The sequence below is a fragment of the Equus quagga genome, chromosome 13 (genome assembly GCF_021613505.1).
Source record: "Equus quagga isolate Etosha38 chromosome 13, UCLA_HA_Equagga_1.0, whole genome shotgun sequence".
NCBI lineage: Eukaryota > Metazoa > Chordata > Mammalia > Perissodactyla > Equidae > Equus > Equus quagga.
In genome coordinates this window covers 24,004,821-24,026,443 of record NC_060279.1, presented here as the reverse complement: position 1 = coordinate 24,026,443, position 21,623 = coordinate 24,004,821, and the positions used below count along the sequence as shown (strand labels likewise).

Below are 21,623 nucleotides of genomic sequence, written 5' to 3'. Positions count from 1 at the left end.
TCTGAAAGCTCACTTTTTTATGTGCGTGAGGAAGATTCGCCCTGAGCTAACATCTGTGCCAATCTTCCTCTATTTTTGGCATGTGGGATGCCTCCACAGCGTGGCTGATAAGTGGAGTAGGTCTGCACCTGGGATCCAAACCCGCAAACATGGGCCACCAAGGCAGAGTGCATGGAACTTTAAGCACTTGGCCATGGACTGGCCCCTTAAAGCTCACCTTTAAATTATGGATAAATCACTAGAATATAAAAACCCAGACTATATAACTCGAATATTTCAAGATCCATGATTTAAAGGGGTAAAATCTATTTAGTGTCTATTAAATGGTATGCATTTTAAATGTGACTTATTAAATTCTTATAACTACATGATGAAAATGCTTTTGTTGTGATTATTCAAATGATTATTTAAACCAAAATTCTAAACTGCAAGCTTTCCCTTTTTCAATTAATTTTTTAAATTGAAGAGTTAATACATTCACATTGTAAAAAGAACCTCAAATACTGCAATGAGAAGTAAGACGCCCTGCCCAGAGGCATTCACTGTTGACAGTGGAATACCAACTATACGGCAGTCACTGCTGCCTTTTTTGGGGGGAGAGGGGACAGGCAGCAATTACTTTTTGGACTTTGTTTGAAGTGCTGCATGCTAAATATCCAATTAACTTATAAGTAATGCTTTATTATACTGATTTTAAGATGTCTCCCAATTTCAGAGATGTTAAAATGTGAAAAAAAATCTTAATTAATGAAATATGGTATAGGATTTCTTGCTTATTGTGTTTTTTAGAACTTAATTCTGGTATCTAAGAAGTGATGTGACTTTATCTCTATGGGATGGGCTTCAAATATCACCTTTATAACCACCAACTATAAGAAATATAATTAGAAAATCATCCTGACTCCACTGTCACGCATTACAGATTTCCAAGGGAAGACTCTCTGGCGAGGAGGGAACAGCCAGTACAAAGAGCCTGAGATGGGAACACCCTTGGCACATTCAAGGACAGCAAGAAAGCGGGTACAACCAAAGTGGAGTGAGTAAGGGGAAGTAACAGGAGATGAGGTCAGAGGGTAAGAGCGGGTCAAACAGGGCCTTAGACACCATGTAAGTCTCCTTGCCTTTTTAGATGGGTAAAGCCATTATGGGATTCTGAACCCAAGATTGACATGATCTGACCTAGATTTTAAAAAGATCACTCTGGATATCACATTGGAAACAGACACTAAGAGGGACGAAGGTAAAAACAGAGCGACCAGTTAGGAGGTTGTGTAGTGACCTAGGAGCTAGGTAGAGGTGATAGTGGCCAGGACAAGGGTGAAAAGAAGTGGTTAGATCTAGGATATATATGTGAATATAGAACCAAAAGGATTTCCTCAGTGAGTAGATGTGAGATGTGAGAGAAAGAGAGGAGCCAAGGATGACTCCACGGTTTTTGATGTGAGCAACTGGAAGGATGGAAGTTGCTATCAATAATGAGATGCAGAAGGCTACAAAGGAGCATATATTGTTAGGAAAATCTACAGGTTAGTTTTAGAGATGATTATTAGTCATCCTACTGAAGAAATCAAGTGGTCAAATACAAAATTCTGTTTAGCTTAGTCCTTTGAAGAAATACAACACTTTATTTAGCCATTCCTCTATTGCTGAATATTTATGTTGTTTCCAATTTTTTACTCTTACAAAAATGCTGCACTAATATCCCTGTCTTTCTCTAGAATATGTAGTCCCAAGTATAACTGTTATGTCACAGAGGACTTAAGATACCGCCAAATTGTTCTTCAAATTGGCTGCACCAATTTGTGTGTCATTTTCCCTACAACCTTAGCAATCAATACTTGATAACTGATGAGCAAAGAACAGTATTTTCTCTTATTTTGTATTTCAATCATCTTTTCACATATTTTGATTTCTATGAATAAGGAAGTCTTTTTATATCTTGTCTTTCTATTGGGTTTAAAAATTATTATTGATCTGTAGAAACTCTTTAAATACATATTCAATATTAATCTTTGTTGGGTCTGGCCTGGTGGCGCAGCAGTTAAGTGCACATGTTCTGCTTTGGCAGCCCGGGGTTCACTGGTTCGGATCCCAGGTACGGACATGGCAACACTTGGCAAGCCATGCTGTGGTAGGCATCCCACATATCAAGCAGAGGAAGATGGGCATGGATGTTAGCTTAGGGCCAGTCTTCCTCAGCAAAAAGAGGAGGATTGGCAGCGGATGTTAGCTCAGGGCTAATCTTCCTCAAAAAAAAGAAAAATTAATCTTCCTTATATGCATTTCAAACACCTTAACTTTGTTTATGGTGGTCTTTTGCATACTCCAGTTCTTAATTTTGATGCATTCAAATTTATATTTTTTCATGATTTATGACTTACAATTTTTGTGTAAGAAAGGCCTATCCTACTGTGAGGACATTAGGAGTATCCTCTATTTTCTTTCAATACTTTAGAATCTCATTATTGATGTTGAGATAAAAATCCATCTGGGATTTATTTGGGGATATGGTACGGGGTAAAATTTTAATTTTATTTTCCCCCATACATAGAATCAATGGTCCCAAACCATTTCATTTATTGAAAAATTTGCCCTTTCTCCACTGATATGTGCTGCCTACTCAATCATACACAAGTTCCCAAAGAAATCCAGATCTTCCCATCTTTCCATCGATCTGGGTCTGCCCTTATACTATACTGTTTAAATTACACTAAGCCTTGATATCTGGTAGGAAGAATTCCTGTTTCGTTTATCTTCAAAGCTATCTTAGATATTCATTTATCTTTATTCTCTCAAATGAATTTTAGAACAATCTTGTCAAGTTTCCATAAAAACCCTCCTGGATTCTCATTCTAAATCCTTCCGAATATAATGTAATGGAATTATATTAAATTTATAGATTAATTTGGGAGAGCTGACATCTTTACAGTTTTGAGCCTTCCCCTCTATGAATACAGTCTCTCTATCTGCTTATTCGGGTCTTTCATGTTCTTCAATGAAATTTTTATATTTTTCTTCATAAAAGGCTTATATATTTTTTAAAGTTTTATTGGTAGTACTTTATAGTCTTCCTGCTTCTGAGAATAGTGTCTTTTTTAAAATTACATCTTCTATTTATTGCCAGGATAAAGGGATACCATTGATTTTTCTGTGATGATTTTCTATCAAGATTGCTGACCTCTATAAATAGATGGTGAACTCAGTGTCTTGGGTTTCCTATGTAGATGACTGTGATGCTTAACTTTATGTGTCAACTTGACTGGAGTAAGGGACGCCCAGAGAGCTCGTAAAACATTATTTCTGGGTGTGTCTGTGGGGGTGTCTCTGGAAGAGATTAGCACTCAAACCAGTAGACTAAGTAAAGAAGATGACCCTCACCAATGCAGGGGGGCATCATCCAATGCACTGAGGGCCTGAATAGAACAAAAAGGTGGAAGAAGGGGGAATCTGCTATCTCAGCTTGATACACATTCCTCTTACGCCCTTGGACATTGGCGCTCCTGGTTTTGGGCTTTCAGAATCAGAAGGGACTAACACCATCACCTCCCCTTCTCCCTCCTTTCTTAGACCTTGGGACTCAGACTGAATTAACCATAGGCTATCTTGGTTCTCCAGCCTGCAAACAGCAGATTATGGGACTCCTCGGCCTCCATAACCATGATAGCCAACTTCTATAATAAGTCTCCTCTTATTGATCTCTCTACATATCCTATTGGTTCTATTTCTCTGAAGAACCCTGACTAATAGAACTATCAGTGTATCAATGGGTGATTTGTAGTTCATTTTTCAATTAAGTTTAGAACATTTCCAACACCTTTATAGTTTAGGACACAGCGGGTGAAAATCCTTTTTAATGGCTCACCAAACAACATAAGACTATGGACCTTCTTATATCATCACTATGACAGTATCTCAGGCAAAACCAATCCTCTTTATGTGTTATTACATGCCAGAAGAGGCCTAAATTTTAAATTGAAATTCCTGACATCATTGTTTGGGGTAAAAGGGCTAGAATGAGGAGGTATCATTTTTTCCCTCAAAGCATTGGATATATTTGTTTTAAGACATTAAACTAATAACAGCATTCAAAAACTATTCTGACAGACAACCAGGCATTATATGCCTGCTGACGGAAGTAAGCATCACCACTTATGAAGCATTTCTTGTCAAGCAAATTCAAACCCCAAACTGATGAAGTTTTAGTATCTACCCAGCAATTTACAGGAAATATAGAAGTCAGGGAAACACACAGGATACAATCAGCAAAACCAAAATTATCAAAACTCTACAGGGCAAATAGTCTCAAAAAATAAACTATAGCCTCAAAAAATAAGCTATAAGAAAAAAACAAAAGAGAGGGGGGGAATCTATAGATAAAAGGAAACAAGAGATATATTAAGCAATTATAATCTAACTGAATCCAAACTGTTCAAAAAAGTCATTTATAAGACAATCCAGGAAATTTGATAACTGACTAGATATTTAATGATATTAATGAATTGTTATTAATATTTTTAGGTATGATAATGTGTAATGTTTTTTACAAAAAGAATTCATACATTTTAGAGAATACATAATGAAATATTTACAAATGAAATGATATGATGTCTGAAACTTGCTTCAAAATTATCCCATGGGATCTGGGAAATAACACAGAAGAAACAACATTCACCATATATGGATTTAATTAGTAAGTCTGAAATTTTCCACAATAGAAAGTTTGGGAGGGAAAAACCATTTCTAAAATTATAACCCTTAAAACTTATAAAAACTTGTGACGTTTTTGTTTTCTTATTTTAGGAAGTAAGGGAAAAAACCAGAAAGGAAAGCCAAAATGATATATTAATCACAAATATATATAGGTTTATGCATAAAGTTACTAAAATATTATACTCTGTTTTTAAGTGTTGGTAATTTTTCTCATAAATAATTTCCCCCCATCTCTTTGACAATCACTCTCGCTATTTAGATGTAATTCTAATAATGTTTTCCTATCCAACATTAGAACTAACAGGTTAAATATATCTACTATAAAGGAATCCAAAACATGGATGGGGGAACTATACGTAAGTACTAAGTAATATACTCAGCATAGTATTATTTAAAGTCAAGAATAAAACCTGAAAAGTCTATGATCAATAAGGAAATGGGTAATTAAAATGTATCCACTAACCAGGATTTTGGAAAGCCACTAAAAATGTAAAGACTTTATAACAATATTTTCTAATACTTATAAAATCTGTAATCTTAACACCTAGTAAATGTATAGTACATTATACGTTCATTAAAATGCTATGGGGATAAAGTAGAATACTAATAACTTTCATGCATATTACAACTACATTAAAACTACACTACAGTTAAAACTAAACTACAGCTACATTAAAAACATACATAAGAACAAATATTAAAAGGAAATATAAAAAAGGAATTTTAGGTGAACATACTGGGAAGGAGTTTTTCCCTCTATGAAATATTTTTCATAAATTTATTTTTAAAAATAAAAGCATACAATTAATATTTTATGAAGTATACAATAGAGAACACCTAATAACATTAAAGAAATTTAATCCTTTAACCTCAAATCTAAAATATTATCAACATCCCATCAAAAAAATTATTAATGAGATGTTTCACATTCCTTTTTCCTACTAGTCTTTAAAATCTAGTGTGCATTTTACACTTACAGAACATCTCAATCAGACAAGCCACACTTTAAGTGCTCAACAGCCATAGGTAGCCTTTTGTGCTATAACTGGACAGTGCATGTCTATACCATGAACTTTAGCATTCATACATTCAATTAGTATTGCACTTCTACTATACGCCAGCATTGTTCTAGGAATATAATTGTGAACAAGACAGGTGAAGCATCTGCTCTCATGGAGGTTACTTTCTAGACAGGGAAGGTAGACATCAATGAGTAAACCTTTAAGATTTCCAATAGTGATTGAATTTTTAAATAAACACGCTACCTTCACCCTAATCTTATGCTTCACATCAGCGCATTTTAATATCAGGTTGGAGGATTATCATACCTACTTCGTAAACACGAAACCTGAGGCCTAAATAGTGATATACCATCTCATACCTACCAGAGTTGCAAAAGACCAAAGGTGATGACTTTGACAGAGATGTAGAAAAAGGTGATTTCTTACATACTGCTAATGAAACTGTAATCTGATACAACCACTTTGAGAACCATTTGACTAACCCAGTCAAGGTAAAAATGCACATACCCTATGATCTAGCAATTCCACAGCTGGGCACATACAGATCTTGCTTTAACTCTCACTTATAAGTATACGCTTAGTGAAACAGGTATAAGAATGTTCATTGTGACATTGTTTATTATACTAGCTAAAAGACTGAGAAAATAAGTATCCAACAATAGCAGAATGAATAGACAATGTGTGACAATCATATGACAGGAATAGAACAGTTAAATAGTGTTAATAGTTCAAATGAACAAAAGGGAGCCAGAAGTGTAAAAATAAAAAGACCCAGAATGTAATATAGAGTGGAAAAATACATGTTGTAAAATCATATATCGTATATGGTAATATACATTTAAAAAATACACACAACAATATTGTATATTATAAATGTATCTGTGTAATAAAAGTATAAGGACAGGAAGGATACACAAATTTATGATGGCAGTGGCGTTGTGGGTGGGAGAGAAGTGGTATGGAACAGAGAAGGGGAGCGATGGGAACTTCACTAGAAATGTTTTGTTTCTTCTATTAATAAAAAAATCCTGAAGCAAATATGTCAAAATGTTAACATTTGCCCATTCTTCTAGTGAGCATATTTTCTTTAAAAATATTGGTTAAATATTCCTTCTCTGAATTAATTTCCCCTCCCCAAATTGAAAATAAATTCTTGCCCCAGTCTGTAACTGAATCCTTCTCCAAAGTAACCAAAGTTCCAATCAAATTAGATCCGAAAGCCACACCTGTGCTGTTAGTAATCTATCTATGCCACTACACTCATGGTTATATCTGCTTTTAAGATTTTTGAAATGAAAATATAAGCTACTTCTGCACAAGAGAACCATCTTCTCTAACTCACTGTCCTAATTTGGAGTAAAGTAGACACTTATATTAAGGACAGGGGTTACTTTTGCTTTTAGCCCTATAAACATTCCATCCCTGTAACTAAAATCTAATTCATGTTTCACTTTCCTGTTAACTCCTTAACAGTGGCACACTGTGCCCATCGCTTCTTTAATAGGAATAAGCTGTCTGCTAGTGGGACAGTGATAGAAAGGAGAAAGGAAGAGGAAAAAGTTGTTCCCCTCAAATGTTTCTCATAGTTAAGCCTTAGTTCCTCTTTTAAAACAAGCTTTACTTTTGAAAAAGATCAATAATGCAGTTCTATCCATACTAATGAAAAATATTTCCCCAGTTAATATATAATTAGGGGAAGTAAAGAATAAGAAAAGACATCCTTTCTCTTAAAGTAATAAGTGGCTTAGATGCAATCCATGGGGAATGCTAATTTACGAATACTGGACTTATCAATAACCCATATACACTTCATGTATCTTAATAATAATTTGTAAGGTGCTTTGTAGTTTTTAAAACACATTTTTATCAGTATACCATTTGGTGCTCAAACAATGCATTCACAGAAGCAGGGGCTACCTCTGGCCATCAAGGTCCTAGGATGGATTGCCTGAGGAGCTCAGTGATTAGCAAAGTGATCTGGGTACTTAATCTTCATTTACCACAAGTTTTCTAAGGAGTAAGCTCCAAACACTTGCCTTAAAAGTTTGACTTTTGAAAGATAACGCTACCTATTTGTAAGATTGGATCTAGTATATAACCGTGTTACAAATTTTTACTTTCTCATTTATGTGGGATTTTAGGAAAGTATTCCACAGCATATAATTACATGTATACTTAGGGTTCTCTTCCAGAAATCCTAAAAATCAACATAAGCCTAAGAAGTTACTTGACAATATAAAGAACTGCTATTGGAAGACAAAATAGTTTATTTCAGAACATTTAAAATAAGCTATTGCATTCTTAGGCTTTTTCCCTAAGCATCAGTACAGAAACTTAAAATCTAGACGAACCTTCTGCTGCACATTCCAGTAATCTAGATATTCTTTTCGTATTTCAACAAAGACCAAGTGTTTTCTCAGCACTTAACTGTGCTGACACATATGACTAGAGTCACTCTGTAGGGAAAACACCTTTCTTGCTCAGAGATCCCCATCCACCTGTCACAGTGTGTTCCAATGAGGTACAGAACAGGTAGTGGAATCTACTTGGTGGCCTTGACGATAGTTTCCAAGAAGAGAAGAGAAATGTATTAAGGAAATAAAAAATGGCCCAACCACTGATTAATGCTAAATAAACAATGCCAACTGTATTGCTTCCCAAGTGGATTCCGATGGTCAGGAAGGTGATCGCCCAATAACAGAGAGCCCGAGCCCTCCAGGGGCACGTTCTACGGTGCTCAGCAGGCACCAGGATGTTTTACATGAGAAAGGACAGTTACTACCTTCCGTGATATGACAGAAGTACCTAGAATATGATAGAAGTACTTCCTGTATGTGGAAACTTAGTACCGATTTAGTACTTATGAATTGTTAAACTTCTCCTTAACCCGTTTGGACTTTCAACGTGGAGTTTCTCTTAGAGTTAGATTTCACTTAATTACCACCACCTCCAAATGTGCTTGGACGTGATCTAAAATGACCGCCCTTTAAGCAGTACTAGTGTTCTAGGATTCATCTATATTAGCTCTTTTCATAACCTTCTACTAACTGCATTATTTCTTTTAAAATAAAGAAATTAAAACACACGGCAATATTCCAAGTGGGATCTGATAAATGCTGAACAGAACAGAATGATTACTTTCTGACTCTCACATGTTTACTCCTCCAGATTATACTGAAAAAAACTAGCAAGAGTACTAACTTGCCCAGCTACACCATAATCACCATGTGATCACTTCAATTAAATTCTCTAAGAATGAGGGCTGCTTTATTAAAACAAAAAAAAAAGTCAGCTGAGGTTACAAAGAAAACAAATACTTTCTACATCATGTGAAGCAAAATTGGCTTGTACCAATTTTGTACCAATGGCTTGTACTTGTACCAATGGCTTAACAGTAATGTTAACTGCGGGGAAAAAAATACATTCATGAATAGTTTTTAAAATCTGCCTATAGGTGAAGATAAGCAGGACAACATTAAGCAAAACTACTATTTTTCAGTGAACTTTACAGTTTCCAGGCCACCTTTTCCTCTCTCTCTGGGCACCCATTCCCCACTGTAAGCAGTCAATGTAGTTTTTCTTGCCAACTTTCCCACATTAAAAGAGGAAGAGATCTGACCCCAGTTATTTATATTATTCACATTTCTGTATATACAATTTCTAATGTTGTATTTTAAATCTATTTTAAATGGAAACATCTCATCATTGTTTAAAATTTTTAAGATATAACCAAATGACTAGAGAGTCTGAATAAAAAACAATCTTTCTGAGAACAACAACAAAAAACCAAAATGAGTAAAGACCATCATGTTTGTTTAAACTTATTTTAATGGTGTTACTCCTGCCAGGAAAAATCGAGGATAAGCAATAAAACAGATTATTTTGGAACTGAGAAAGCTGGGAGGTAAAAAAAAAAACCAACCAAATGAAAAATCAACCTTTGTTTCCCTATGCCCAGGGTGCCCTGAGGGCTTAGAACAATACGGGAGGAGACCTAGTCGGTCCATGGCTGATAGAGGCGGTCGTGGGAGCTGCTAACGACAGGGCCCGCACCCTCTCGCACAAGCTTCTTGCGAATCCTCAAAACTATGCTAACAGCAAAACACCAAAAGCACCTCTGTTCTCTCTCGCTGCTTTCATTTGTCCTCCCTTTTCCACCTGAACACAGGTCCTTCCCTTTTCCCTTGGTTAGACAATGATCTCTATTAAATTCCTGTGAAGAAAAGAAAATACCTCCTCACCTGTCCCAGCACTCCTAGGGTATGTGTGTTACGTACGTGTATGTGTGTACAAATAAATAATTGGGCATAATTTGTACTTTAATTATTATTTTGGGGTATGATTCTATAACACAATTTAATCTCTGCTAATCTAACACATTAGAATTTTCTTTACTATTTCTGTCTGGTAATAAAGTCTCTATAAAGAAATATATTTCTGAGAAACTTCTATTTTATTAACAGAAGTATTTTTCTGTATTAAATTAACCATTCGTCATTTTCTACCTACTATTTGGTTTTGATTTCTAAATCAAGGGTTCTCAATTTTTTTTTTTAATTTCTTTTTTAAGATTTTATTTTTCCTTTTTCTCTCAAAGCCCCCCAGTACAAAGTTGGGTATTTTTAATTGTGGATCCTTCTAGTTGTGGCATGTGGGATGCCGCCTCAGCATGGCTTGATGAGTGGTGCCATGTCCGCGCCCAGGATTCAAACCAGTGAAACCCTGGGCTGTCGAAGCAGAGCGTGCGAATTTAACCACTCGGCCACGGGGCCAGCCCCTCAATCTTTTTTAAAATCCTTTACCTATTTTAAGAACAGAGGGAAAGCTATGAACCTTTCCTGCAGAAAAGTGCAAACATACACAAAATATTGCATAGAGAAACGGGTTAAAAACTTCTACTTTGAGTGAATTTAAGAGGCTCGCACTTGCTCCTGTTAAAATAATTTTACTAAAAATGGACATTTCTTCTATTTCTAAGATCTCTTATGATTCCATTAATTTTTTCTGAGTATCTAAAAACTAAAATTTCTTCTATTTATTGGTTAAAAAAGAAAAACAAGGTCTACCATAATAGATGTTTAATGTTTTCTCCCCTGTCTCAGTTCTTTTTGGGTAAGACATTCTAGGAAGATCTACATATATCCAATGAGGATACAATCCACATGTGTCCAATACACACAGATCCAACAGCCATGTACTCCTGGCTTTGGCATTAAAATTGAGCTTCATTTATAGATCACAATTTAAAAACTTACTGAAGTCTAGATATAGGAGAAATTCTTTCAGGGCCTTGGACATAATAAGTAAAATGGACAACATACATGGAATGGAGTCAGAATAATCATCAAGAATTACTTCCTTACCTTACACATGAACTTCATAATTTGGCAAAGCAAGTCACACAGCAGAATCAACTGTAATTTTATGGTTATCCCTCACATAGCAAAAACCCAAACTGTAATATTTAAGTTTCAAAATTTGTTTCAAATTATTCCAACTCTGTACTTAAATTTGTAAAACTCTGATGATTTACACATATGAAAATATGCTGCCTATTTACTATCAATGGGTATGTAATTTGAGTAGTTTTCCTCTAGAATTGAGGGCTTTTATGGCAATTGTGATATTCCTTGGGACCAACTGCTGACTTTGCAACTTAGTTGCCATGGGTTGAGATCTTTGATTAGGAAATAGAACAAAGATAAATAGCTTATAAAGTGATCAAATCTATCCAGGCCTTATTAGCATCATGCTTTGATATAAATACCTAAAAACATTTACACGAAACTCTTTAAAAAAAGAATTCTACATTAAAAAATCTCGAGAAGCTGGCACAGAATATTCAATACATGTTTTCGCTGTTGTTTATGCAAATAGCACAGGCATACTAAAATATTAAAAATTTAGGGGCCAACCCTGTGGCCAAGTGGTTAAGTTAGCGTGCTCTGCTTCAGCGGCCCAGAGTTTCGCTGGTTCGGATCCTGGGTGCAGATGTGGCACTGCTACTCAGGCCATGCTGAGGCAGCGTCCCACATGCCACAACTAGAAGGACCCACAACTGGAATATACAACTATGTACTGGGGGGCTTCAGGGAGAAGAAAGAAGACTGGCAACAGATGTTAGCTCAGATGCTAACCTTAAAAAATAATAAAAAATTTAAAAATGTAAGTCACAGCTAAATTATCAATTTAATCATTTAGAAAATCTTACATGACAATGATTTAAAAATAAATTCCATTTCTACTAACACAAATCTACTTAACCCAAATGAGTATATATTTATCTGTGATGTTTGGCCCTTTAAGTTAAATTACTTTTACTCGAGAGCATCAGGCAATCAAGTAATCATAGGGCCTCAAGAACGCCATTTTTAGAGACTCTTATCACTCAGTGAAATAACTATTCAAATGATATTTTCATATTAAAAATTTAGCATAAGAATGATTTTGAGCCATTTTGGCTATCAATTAAAAATTTAATATTAAATATTTAATTAAATGTTTTAATATAAAAACATTCACACTATCCTGAAACAGTACTTTATGTTGGATACACGCTGAGTACTAACGCAGACTTCTCACCTGTAATGTACATGTGTGACCGTTGGTTTTCTGTATCCAAGGATCCAGGTTTGAATATCCATGGGTTCAGCTTTGGGGTAAGCTATGGTTGTATCTATTACCCACTGGAGGCCTTTTGATTTGCTATCTAAGAACAAATAAAAAAACAACTTAAAATTGGATCAATTTTTATATTATTTATAGCAAATAACACAGTATAGATTACTTGAGGAGTATTAAAGGATACTGACATTCCTTTTGCTTTAAGAAAACAGGATGAACTTTGGTGTTACTGTTCTTTATAAGCAATGCACTTAGGATGAAATTAAGCATTTCCTATTATAAATGAATGAATCTCCAACAAATCAATAAATAACAGAGCACTATTATTTATTGGATGTGCATCATTCAATACAATTAGGCACCATCAAGGTCTAATTTATATTTTATCACTCATAAAAACTGGCCTATAAAAAGCCAGAAGCGAAAGTATCAAATCACAAACTGAAAAACAAACCTCCAAACAAAACAAATCCACACACTAAATATAACACAATATAATACAAACACCAAGAATGTGATACTTGGGAGACTACTAAATATCGGAAAATAAGGAAATAAAGTTAAGCGTTTTATTGATCCACATGTTTGCCAGTTGCTGCTCTTGTTCAAAACAAGATAAAAAAAACTCCTCCCATTTTAGCTAGAGCTACATACAAATAACGCAATCAAACCTGTCTGCCTTTAGCGGGTATAACAGGTAACTATTGTTATGAGAAGGAATGTGGGAAGTTCTGTTTACTTCAGCCCTTTGCATGCTGTCTTTATTTCCAGAATGGAGTACAAAGCTGAGCAAGAACTGAGAGGGGAATCCTCAGAGAGAATGCTGATAGCTAGACTTTAACATGTAATGGTCTATCTTTTGAAGTATAAAGAGATCCCTAAAAATATAAAACTTATTTTCAAACATAAGTCTAAATATGCATTAGGAATCAATGATATTTTACTTTTGTATGTCAAATAATTATAAACTGGTCTTAAATTCTTAAAAAATTTTAGACAACATTCTGAAGGGGAAAAAAAATACCCATAAAAGAAACAAGCAAAAAAATAATAATTTTGAAGTAACATATTGCAAAAAGGAAAAGAGTTTACATAAACACATTTTAATAAGCTACCAGTGAGGTACACACTGAAATGTTCAGGGATCAAGTATAAGATGCATAAAAAAACAAAATATACATAAAAAGATGCATAAAAACGATGCATAAAAAAACAAAAACCAAGATGGACTAACGGATGTATAAGAAGGATGGAGAGAGATGATAATGCAAATATAGTAAAATGTTATAGGATCTAGTTGCTCAGCTCATGGACATTAACTGTAAAATTCTTTCAACCTTTATCTATGCTTGAAAATTTTTACAATAAAATTATGAGAAAAAATCACCAGAGATCAGTTTAATATCTATTAAAACATACAATAAACAAGCAAAAAATACTAATCCTTTTAAAGTTAATCAGACTGGATGAAACCATTTAAAAACAGCAGTCTTTATTAGTGCAACTAATCCTATTTGGAAGACCTTTGCCTTCAAGCTTTGACTTGGCTGACATTGCCACAGTGTCTCTAGCAGAGAAGCTATTCTGAACTTTCCTTTTCTATTAAAAGACTCTTTCAATTTGTCTTTTTAATAGACGATGAAAGATTAAGAGAGCCGACTGCCAAGCAGCTGCTTAGAAAAAAACAAAAGAAAGGAAAACTCAGTGCAACCTCACAGGCACTATTTCTATGTCTAGTCCTTACCGTCATCTAAAAACACATATTTCTGAGGGCCAATAATATCTATTTTTATTTTTTATCTAAAGAACATTAAAGGAAACAGCAAAATGCTACTAAGAAAACAGGCCTCGCGAGTTTCTTTCAGCTTTTTAGTTTACAATTTATCACCAAACTTCCAGCATCTTAGACAAACTTGTTCATAACAGTCTTCATGCTGTTGGCACAAATATTTTCTGCAAATCCTCACAATTCACCAGGCTATCTCTAAGACGGTTGCATTTTTTGGCGAGGTTTACTTTTTCCTGGCCATAAAAGCTATACATACTTATTATAAAAAAAAAATTCAGAGAAGTATTAAGAAACAGGAAAAAATCGTCCATAATGTTGCAACTCAAAGAAGCCATCACTGCTAACATTTTGGCATCTTTCCTTTCATTCATTTTCTACGGTCTGATTGTTTACATATTTGAGCTCATGTTGTTTTCATAAGAGTTGTATGTTCCTCCCATTCCATGAACATTACAGAACATAAGCATTTTTCCAAGGCAATAAAAACTCTCCATAAACATTTGTAATGGCTGTGTTGTATTCTGTTGTATGGATATCTGATAATTACTTATCCGTTTTCCTTTTTGCTATTTCCATTTTTTTGCTATTATAAATAACGCTATGATAAACTTCTCTGCCAGTATTTCAGACTATTGCCTTTGGACAGGTATTATTTGCAACAGAATAACTGAGTCATTTATCAACATTTTAAGGCTCTTAATAAATACTGCCAAACTGCATTAAATTTATCCTTTGTATTAAAAACAAACAAAAACTTTCTAAATTTGATAAATGGAAAAAATATATATTATTACTATTTTCATTTCCATATCTATGACTAGTTTTTTAAATTAGTCACTTCCACCCCTATATCTTTTAACCTAGCAATTCCACTTCTAGGAATCTATACCACAGAAATACTTGCACAAATGCATGAAGATATCTACACGGATGTTTACTGCAGCAATGGGAATGGCTGGGAGAACGGACAGGTAGGGTAGAGGAAGGACACTTTTGACTTCATGCATTTCTTTATTATTTGAGTACATTATTGTAAGCATGGACTACTTTTGCAAATAGAAACATTTAAAAATTATACTTTCATCTTTTCCCTAAGTATTATTTCCATTCGACAAAAATTATAAACATAGAAAAGAACAACAATGTTATCTTCTGGAACTCCAGAAAATCTTTTAATTCCAACAAAGGAAAAACATGCTAAAAATCATCCTACCTAATTCTTTAGTATCTCCTCCTGCTGGACTTCCATTTTCCTGTCGGGCTACAAGTGCACTCAAAATAATTTTTGTTGCCCCAATCCTTGGCAGAGTGACATGTGTAAGAAATGGCAAGTTGTTTTTCTTGGCAAACGTCTGACTTGTTTCTCGCCTTTTCCTGAGGAAGCCCCCTTCTGGGAACAAAACAATCCATTTTCGACCTCTGCTCCTGTAATTATTTTCCAGGTGCTTCTTGAGAAAAACCAGCTGTTGGTCACGATGAGATTTTCCCTAGAAGGCAGACACACATATAAGAAGTACTGGTACATTTGAAACATAAAATTAAATAGAAATAACAGCTTCTAAAGTAAAACCCAATCACAGACTAGAATAATGATTCTCCTCCACTTCCTTCCCCTCTTGACAATAGAGGTGAAAAGAAATTATTAGCACTTACATAAATAAACCTTCTTTCTAAAGAAAAAAATTGCTCTGATTGCCTCTGAAAGTTCATTCCTGCATCAATTTAGTGACTATGTACTGAGTGCCTACTACTTGCCAGGCACTGTCCTACCCATTGGAGATAGAGAAGTAAGTAAGAGACCCTCGTGGAGCTTAGTCTAGTGGGGAAGACAGTAAACCAGGAGTGACTTGGAGACCGAAAAGAGGAATCCAGAAAAATTTGCAAGAAAGCCTAAACCCACAACTAAATATTACAAAGGTTCTTCCTTTCAGTATGATCAATTCGCTAATAATCTTCCAGACCACACAATTACAGAAGCTCCCCAAAATAATTTGTATGTTTTCAATCTTTAAATTATTCCAAATGCAAAAAAATCCTAAGGCAGTTTCTTAGCTAATTCACTGAACTGAATTATGATTAAGCTTTATTTATTTATTAAGTTCCCAAGACTACATGTAAAATATTTTTAACATTCTTGGAAATATCTTGTCAAAATTGTCCGGGAGCAAAGTCTCAAGAGATTTTCTTTAACATTAAGACTTTTTTTTCTCTCCCCTCCCTCTATGTTATAGACTTTTATTACCCTCTATCAGGGAAAAAAGTGTTGTTCTTTAGAAATGAATTTGTAAATCTCTCTGATATTTTGAAATACAATCTTTAAGTATACAAAACTTTATGTTGTAATAAAAAATGAAAATGTTTTGCAGTACATTATTTTCTACTTTTATCCCCTCAAAGTACAGGGATAATTTAGTAAAATTTAGGCTCTTCTTGATGCTGAGGATCATATTAGGGTCAATTGTTATCCTACACTAGAAATTCAATGACTTCCTTAGACTCTCGCGATGAAGGGGCTCAGTTGGTTTTTCCTCTGGATTCCTCTAGACTGCTAAGCTTCAATTGTTGTTCTGCTGTCTCCCCTTCCCGTCATACTCTGAGACGTTAGGCTAGTTTCTTTGTGAAGTTGTTCTGGTCACGTTTTACTTCATCTCAGTCTTGTGGCCAGTCCCCATTGCCACTTCTTCCTGAGGTTCCAGTGCGTGCTTCTCTTCCTCTCTCTGCTCAGAAGAACCAAGGGTATTTCCAGAACAAACTAGATAATTGCACAGCATGTGAAAAACAAAAATATGTTCTGTACATAAAACTGTCTGGAGTCAAGTATATTGGTTTTGTGACACCTATTTTAATAGAACTTAGAAGTTTCATACAACTTAGGAGACTCCAGCTATTTTCTGAATTTTTGGTTCTTAGAAGAGGCTTAATTAGATTCACCAGTTATTCATTAAGTACTTATTATGTGCAAGGCACTGCCCAATCCAGGTTGAAGTTGCTAAATATATAAATACCAGATAAGTGTGGCATTACCATACATAAAAACTCTCACATATTTCAGTTATCCATTTTTGAGAAAACAAACCATGTGATACTAATAGCATATCAGGGAAATACTATAATGTAGTGCTGATTTGGTAAGAGGATATGATTCTCTTTCCTACACTAAACTATTCCTAATGCTTCGGACCCATTCCCAACCCACATTCCTCTATCAAACCCATACTCATTCTTTAGATTAATGCCGAATATCATCTTCTCCTCTAAAGTTTTTCTGGATTCACAGAAATCTGATGTAATTACTTTCCCTATTATGAATTCCCAAAATATTTCCTCTTATGTATTTATTTAATAATCTCCCTACTGGTAATCTTATTTATTTAATAATCTTCCTACTGCTAATTTAGATACCTTCTGTATCATATAACAGTGACTTGTAAAGAAAAATAGTGTTAATAGAGATGATGATAGTGGTAATCATGATAAAGATGATGAAGAAGGGAACAGGCACTGTTTTGAGTGCTTACCATGTATTACTTCACTTGATCCCCACAGCAACCCTATGAGGAGAGTATCTATTATTCTCATAGCTAAGAAACAGAAGAGCCGAGAAGGTGGCAGGTGCTTGATAAATGTTTACTACACATTGTACTGTTTAGTTGGGAGGAGGAGGGTAGAGAATAGAATATTCACACTATCAGTATTTTAATATTCATGCATACTCAAATTCAGATTGAAATAAATGTTTTGGAGAACAAAGATTCAGAAGAAGAGCTCCGTGAGATACTAGAACTGGCTCTACCTATTACAATTAGGTTTGTTATGACTCTTTTTACTTTAAAGAATCAGTTTGGGGCTGGCCCAGTGGTGTAGTGATTAAGTTCACACGCTCTGCTTCAGCAGCCCAGGATTCACAGGTTCAGAGGCTGGGAGAGGACCTAAACATCACTCATCAAGCCATGGTGTGGCAGCATCCCATGTACAAAAAATAGAGGAAGATTGGCACAGACATTAACTCAGGGACAATCTTCCTCAAATAAAAAGAGGAAGATTGGCAACAGACATTTGCTCAGGGCCACTCTTCCTCACCAAAAAAAAAAAAAAGAAGAAGAAGAAGAAGAAAAAAAGAAAAGAATCAGTTTAATCAGTCTATCACTGTGAAAACAACTGCTCATTACTTACCTGTCTTATAAAGAAGTCTCCATGAATTAGAGAAACAATTCCAAAGTTTGTGTACTTAAAAATATGATCCATCAACCACATAATTTGGGCAACAACCTGAAATATTTCAAAAGAAATAATTAAATGTTAGAGAGAGTAAATCTGACTGTAGTCTAGCCAAGTCTCTAAGTTTTAAATACAATCTTCCAAGCTTACTCTTAATTAACCTAAATGTCTTAAATCTAATGTTATTCCTAAACATAAAGTATAGCTATGGATTCTCCATGAAAAATTACAGGTCTTGATTCCAAGTCCTGGAATCCTAAGTTACAGCTATATATATCACCGTTAACAAATGAAGCAGAATTAACTTTTTAAATTTGAACTTAACGATTTCAAATTTGCTCTACCCTAAACAAAGTCTCTGGTAATTGTCATACAACTTGTAAAATTATTTTGAAACAATACAATGAATGGCTAAAGTTATCAAATGAGGGTTATACATTTCATTAATAAGCACTAAAACTTTATAAAATGTGACTTTATCTTAATGGTTAAAATATTAAAAGTTACAAAATAATAATATATATAAATATAATTATATAAACATTTTATATTTATATAAAAATCATATATAAATATATTTTATACAAAAATATAAAAATGTCCAAAATAAAGGAACATTAAAAAATCTCTTTAACAGAATGATTTATACCTTCTATCATGTTATGAAGAATATTTGTTAGCTTATGCAAGGCCATACTCTTTGCCAGGATAAAAATATTTATAGCGCCCTCAGTTCTTAAACAGAAAAATATTATCCATTGCTGATAAAAGTTATTACTCTTATCCAGAGCAGAAGACTTTATTTTCAAGCAAATTTCAAAATTAAAAGTCATTGTAAACAGGGGTCTAATTAATGAATTGGTTAACTGTTCTTCCCTGCTGAGAAAACAGCATCCCTTGTTATAAGCCTTAAATAAATAAAGACAAAGCTACGATCTCAATCAAGAATGCAATCGAGCTCTACTTTGTTTCCTATGGGAATAGCAAATGTAAACATCTCTAAGCACTAAAGTATACGAATTTACACATAAGGAAAAAAATAAGCATTGACACCCACGTGCTGCTTTTACAAAAACAGTAAAAAGCCCACAAATAATATAATATTAAAGCTTCTGCCTTAATTTTTCAGCATCACTACATAGTTCAGTTACACAACTCCTCCATCAGCTTCACTATAGAAAATCACTTCTGAAAAATAAAGATACATGCCCAGTGAAGAACTGATTCCCCAAGTCTATTAATACCGAGTAAAATAATCACCAATCTCATTCTTCAGTCTTGTTTTGCTTTGTAATGGTGACTACTTTGTTTAAATGCATTGAGATTTGAACTAAATGGAATTTCTTGAAAAGCACCCCAAGGAACAAAACAAAAAACAAGTGGATTCAATCTACAAAACATTTGAGCTTTAAACACAGTGTGAACTTCAGCTGCAATCTGTAGGGCTCTGGGTTTAAAACACCAACACTAAAGTCACTAGCTTTCATGTTCAACTTTACATTTATGGTGGATTTACAGCTTCAGTTAGAAGAGTTGCCTAACACAAATAAATACGGTACAAGAATCTAGTTATCTTCCGAGATTTGTATGAATAATTCTGTCCTATCTTATTTTAGGGGAAACATCACAAGTCAATAAATGTTTATTATATATCTAATAAAGTTCTTTTGACATAAATAAAAATTCTTAGTTTTATCCTCAATTGCCATAAAAGGGCAAGACTCTTTACAGATATTTATTAAAAAGGTACCAGCACATTTAGAAAATACAATTAATCCTTTGTTTCATATTCCTCAAAAAAGTGAGTCAGCAGAGAGAAGCTGCCTGGGGCAACACTGTCAATGTTTCCGAGGGCCGTCACTCAGCATTTTGTGAGGTATTTCCAGAGACAAAATTGGTCTACATCAATTATTCTTTATCTGGAAGCACAGATTTTCTAAATATCAAAACCTCTAGAGAGGCTTACATGAATGACTTCCATTCTTTTCCATATTTCTGAAATGATGGCAAAGTCAACGGTTCTCCAGTTTAGAAATCTGTAAGGACAATTTTGGTGGTCAGAATGACTAGAGAATGCTCTTAGCAGTTCGTGGGTGGCAGCCAGGTACAGAGAACCTCTGGCAACGCCCTGGACGGTTCAGAAGACAGTGCTGTCCTACTGAAACGCTAACAGTGCCCCACTGAGAAACAGTGACGGTGCTACAAGGAGTCTTCTGAATTCAACAGCTACGTTACACTCAGAGCACCACTAAACTAAGATTTTTTTAACTGGACTACAATTTAGCATTACCCTTTCTTTCTTTGAATGGACCCATGGAGTATGCAAAAAATCAAGTAAACATTCCTACTTGTAAATGTAAATTAATACTGCTCTTTACGTATCAGGCAAGAGGTAGAGATTATAATGCTTCCAGTTTTATATTTCTCAATTACTCCTTTATGAAAGAAGGTAAAAAATGATTCAAGATTTCAAGTTATTCAGGAATATCAGGTCATCATAAAAAATGTACAATATAACTAATCTGAAAATATAAACAAAATTACTCTGGACAGAAAAGTGAAGCTAAGACAAACTAACCGAAATCTCTTTACAAAAGCAAACAAACAAATAAAACTCTCCTTTGTCCACATGACTGGCGAATTTCAGATGACCTAATATTCTGGTTGACACAGTTATTGTCTACGACAACTGGAGTTACAGTAGTAAAGTTAGGCATACTTATACTGACCATTTTAATCATTCTTTGAGATTCAAACACAGTGATTCTTTTTTAACAATTCATGATTCTGAATGTAAGAAAGGATTGAATTTATTCCACATTCCAGGAAGATTATGCCTCTGCTTTTCAGATAAACAAGAAAAACAGATTCCACAATAATCAAACGTGTGCTCCTTTACTCTCACCTCAATTTCTGACTGCTGACCTACTGAGGCAAAATCTCTAGCACCTAAATACACTAGGCTTATTCCTGCCTTGGTGTTTCGGCCAAGACTGTTTAACTAAGGAAAAAGGCGCTTCCTTCACCACTCTAAGTAAGTTCTACTCGTCCTTCAAGGCCAAGTTCATGTCTTCTTCCTTCCACAAAGTTTTCTATATCCATCAAGTACACAGCGAGCTCACCCCCCACTGAATACTTCTCACTTTGCTATTAAGCGTTGTTTGCTATACCCTCCCTCCACCTACCATGGGACTGTTGGCTCCTTTAAGAGTAGGAGAGAGTCTTACAGGATGGTGTTCTATACTTGGAGTTACTGACCA

The 21,623-nt window shown here is 34.6% G+C and overlaps 1 protein-coding gene across 2 annotated transcripts in view; it reads right to left on the bottom strand.

The window, feature by feature from the left end:
* The window catches only part of LPGAT1 (lysophosphatidylglycerol acyltransferase 1), a 76,852-nt gene that overhangs the window by 19,811 nt on the left and 35,418 nt on the right, over positions 1-21,623 (bottom strand). For both annotated transcript variants that reach the window (XM_046682309.1, XM_046682310.1), the window contains exons 4-6: positions 18,319-18,414; positions 15,359-15,632; positions 12,315-12,441 (exon numbers count right to left, since the gene is read on the bottom strand). In XM_046682309.1, coding sequence (XP_046538265.1) covers positions 12,315-12,441; positions 15,359-15,632; positions 18,319-18,414 — 497 coding nt within the window. The remainder of the gene's footprint in view (positions 1-12,314; positions 12,442-15,358; positions 15,633-18,318; positions 18,415-21,623) is intronic.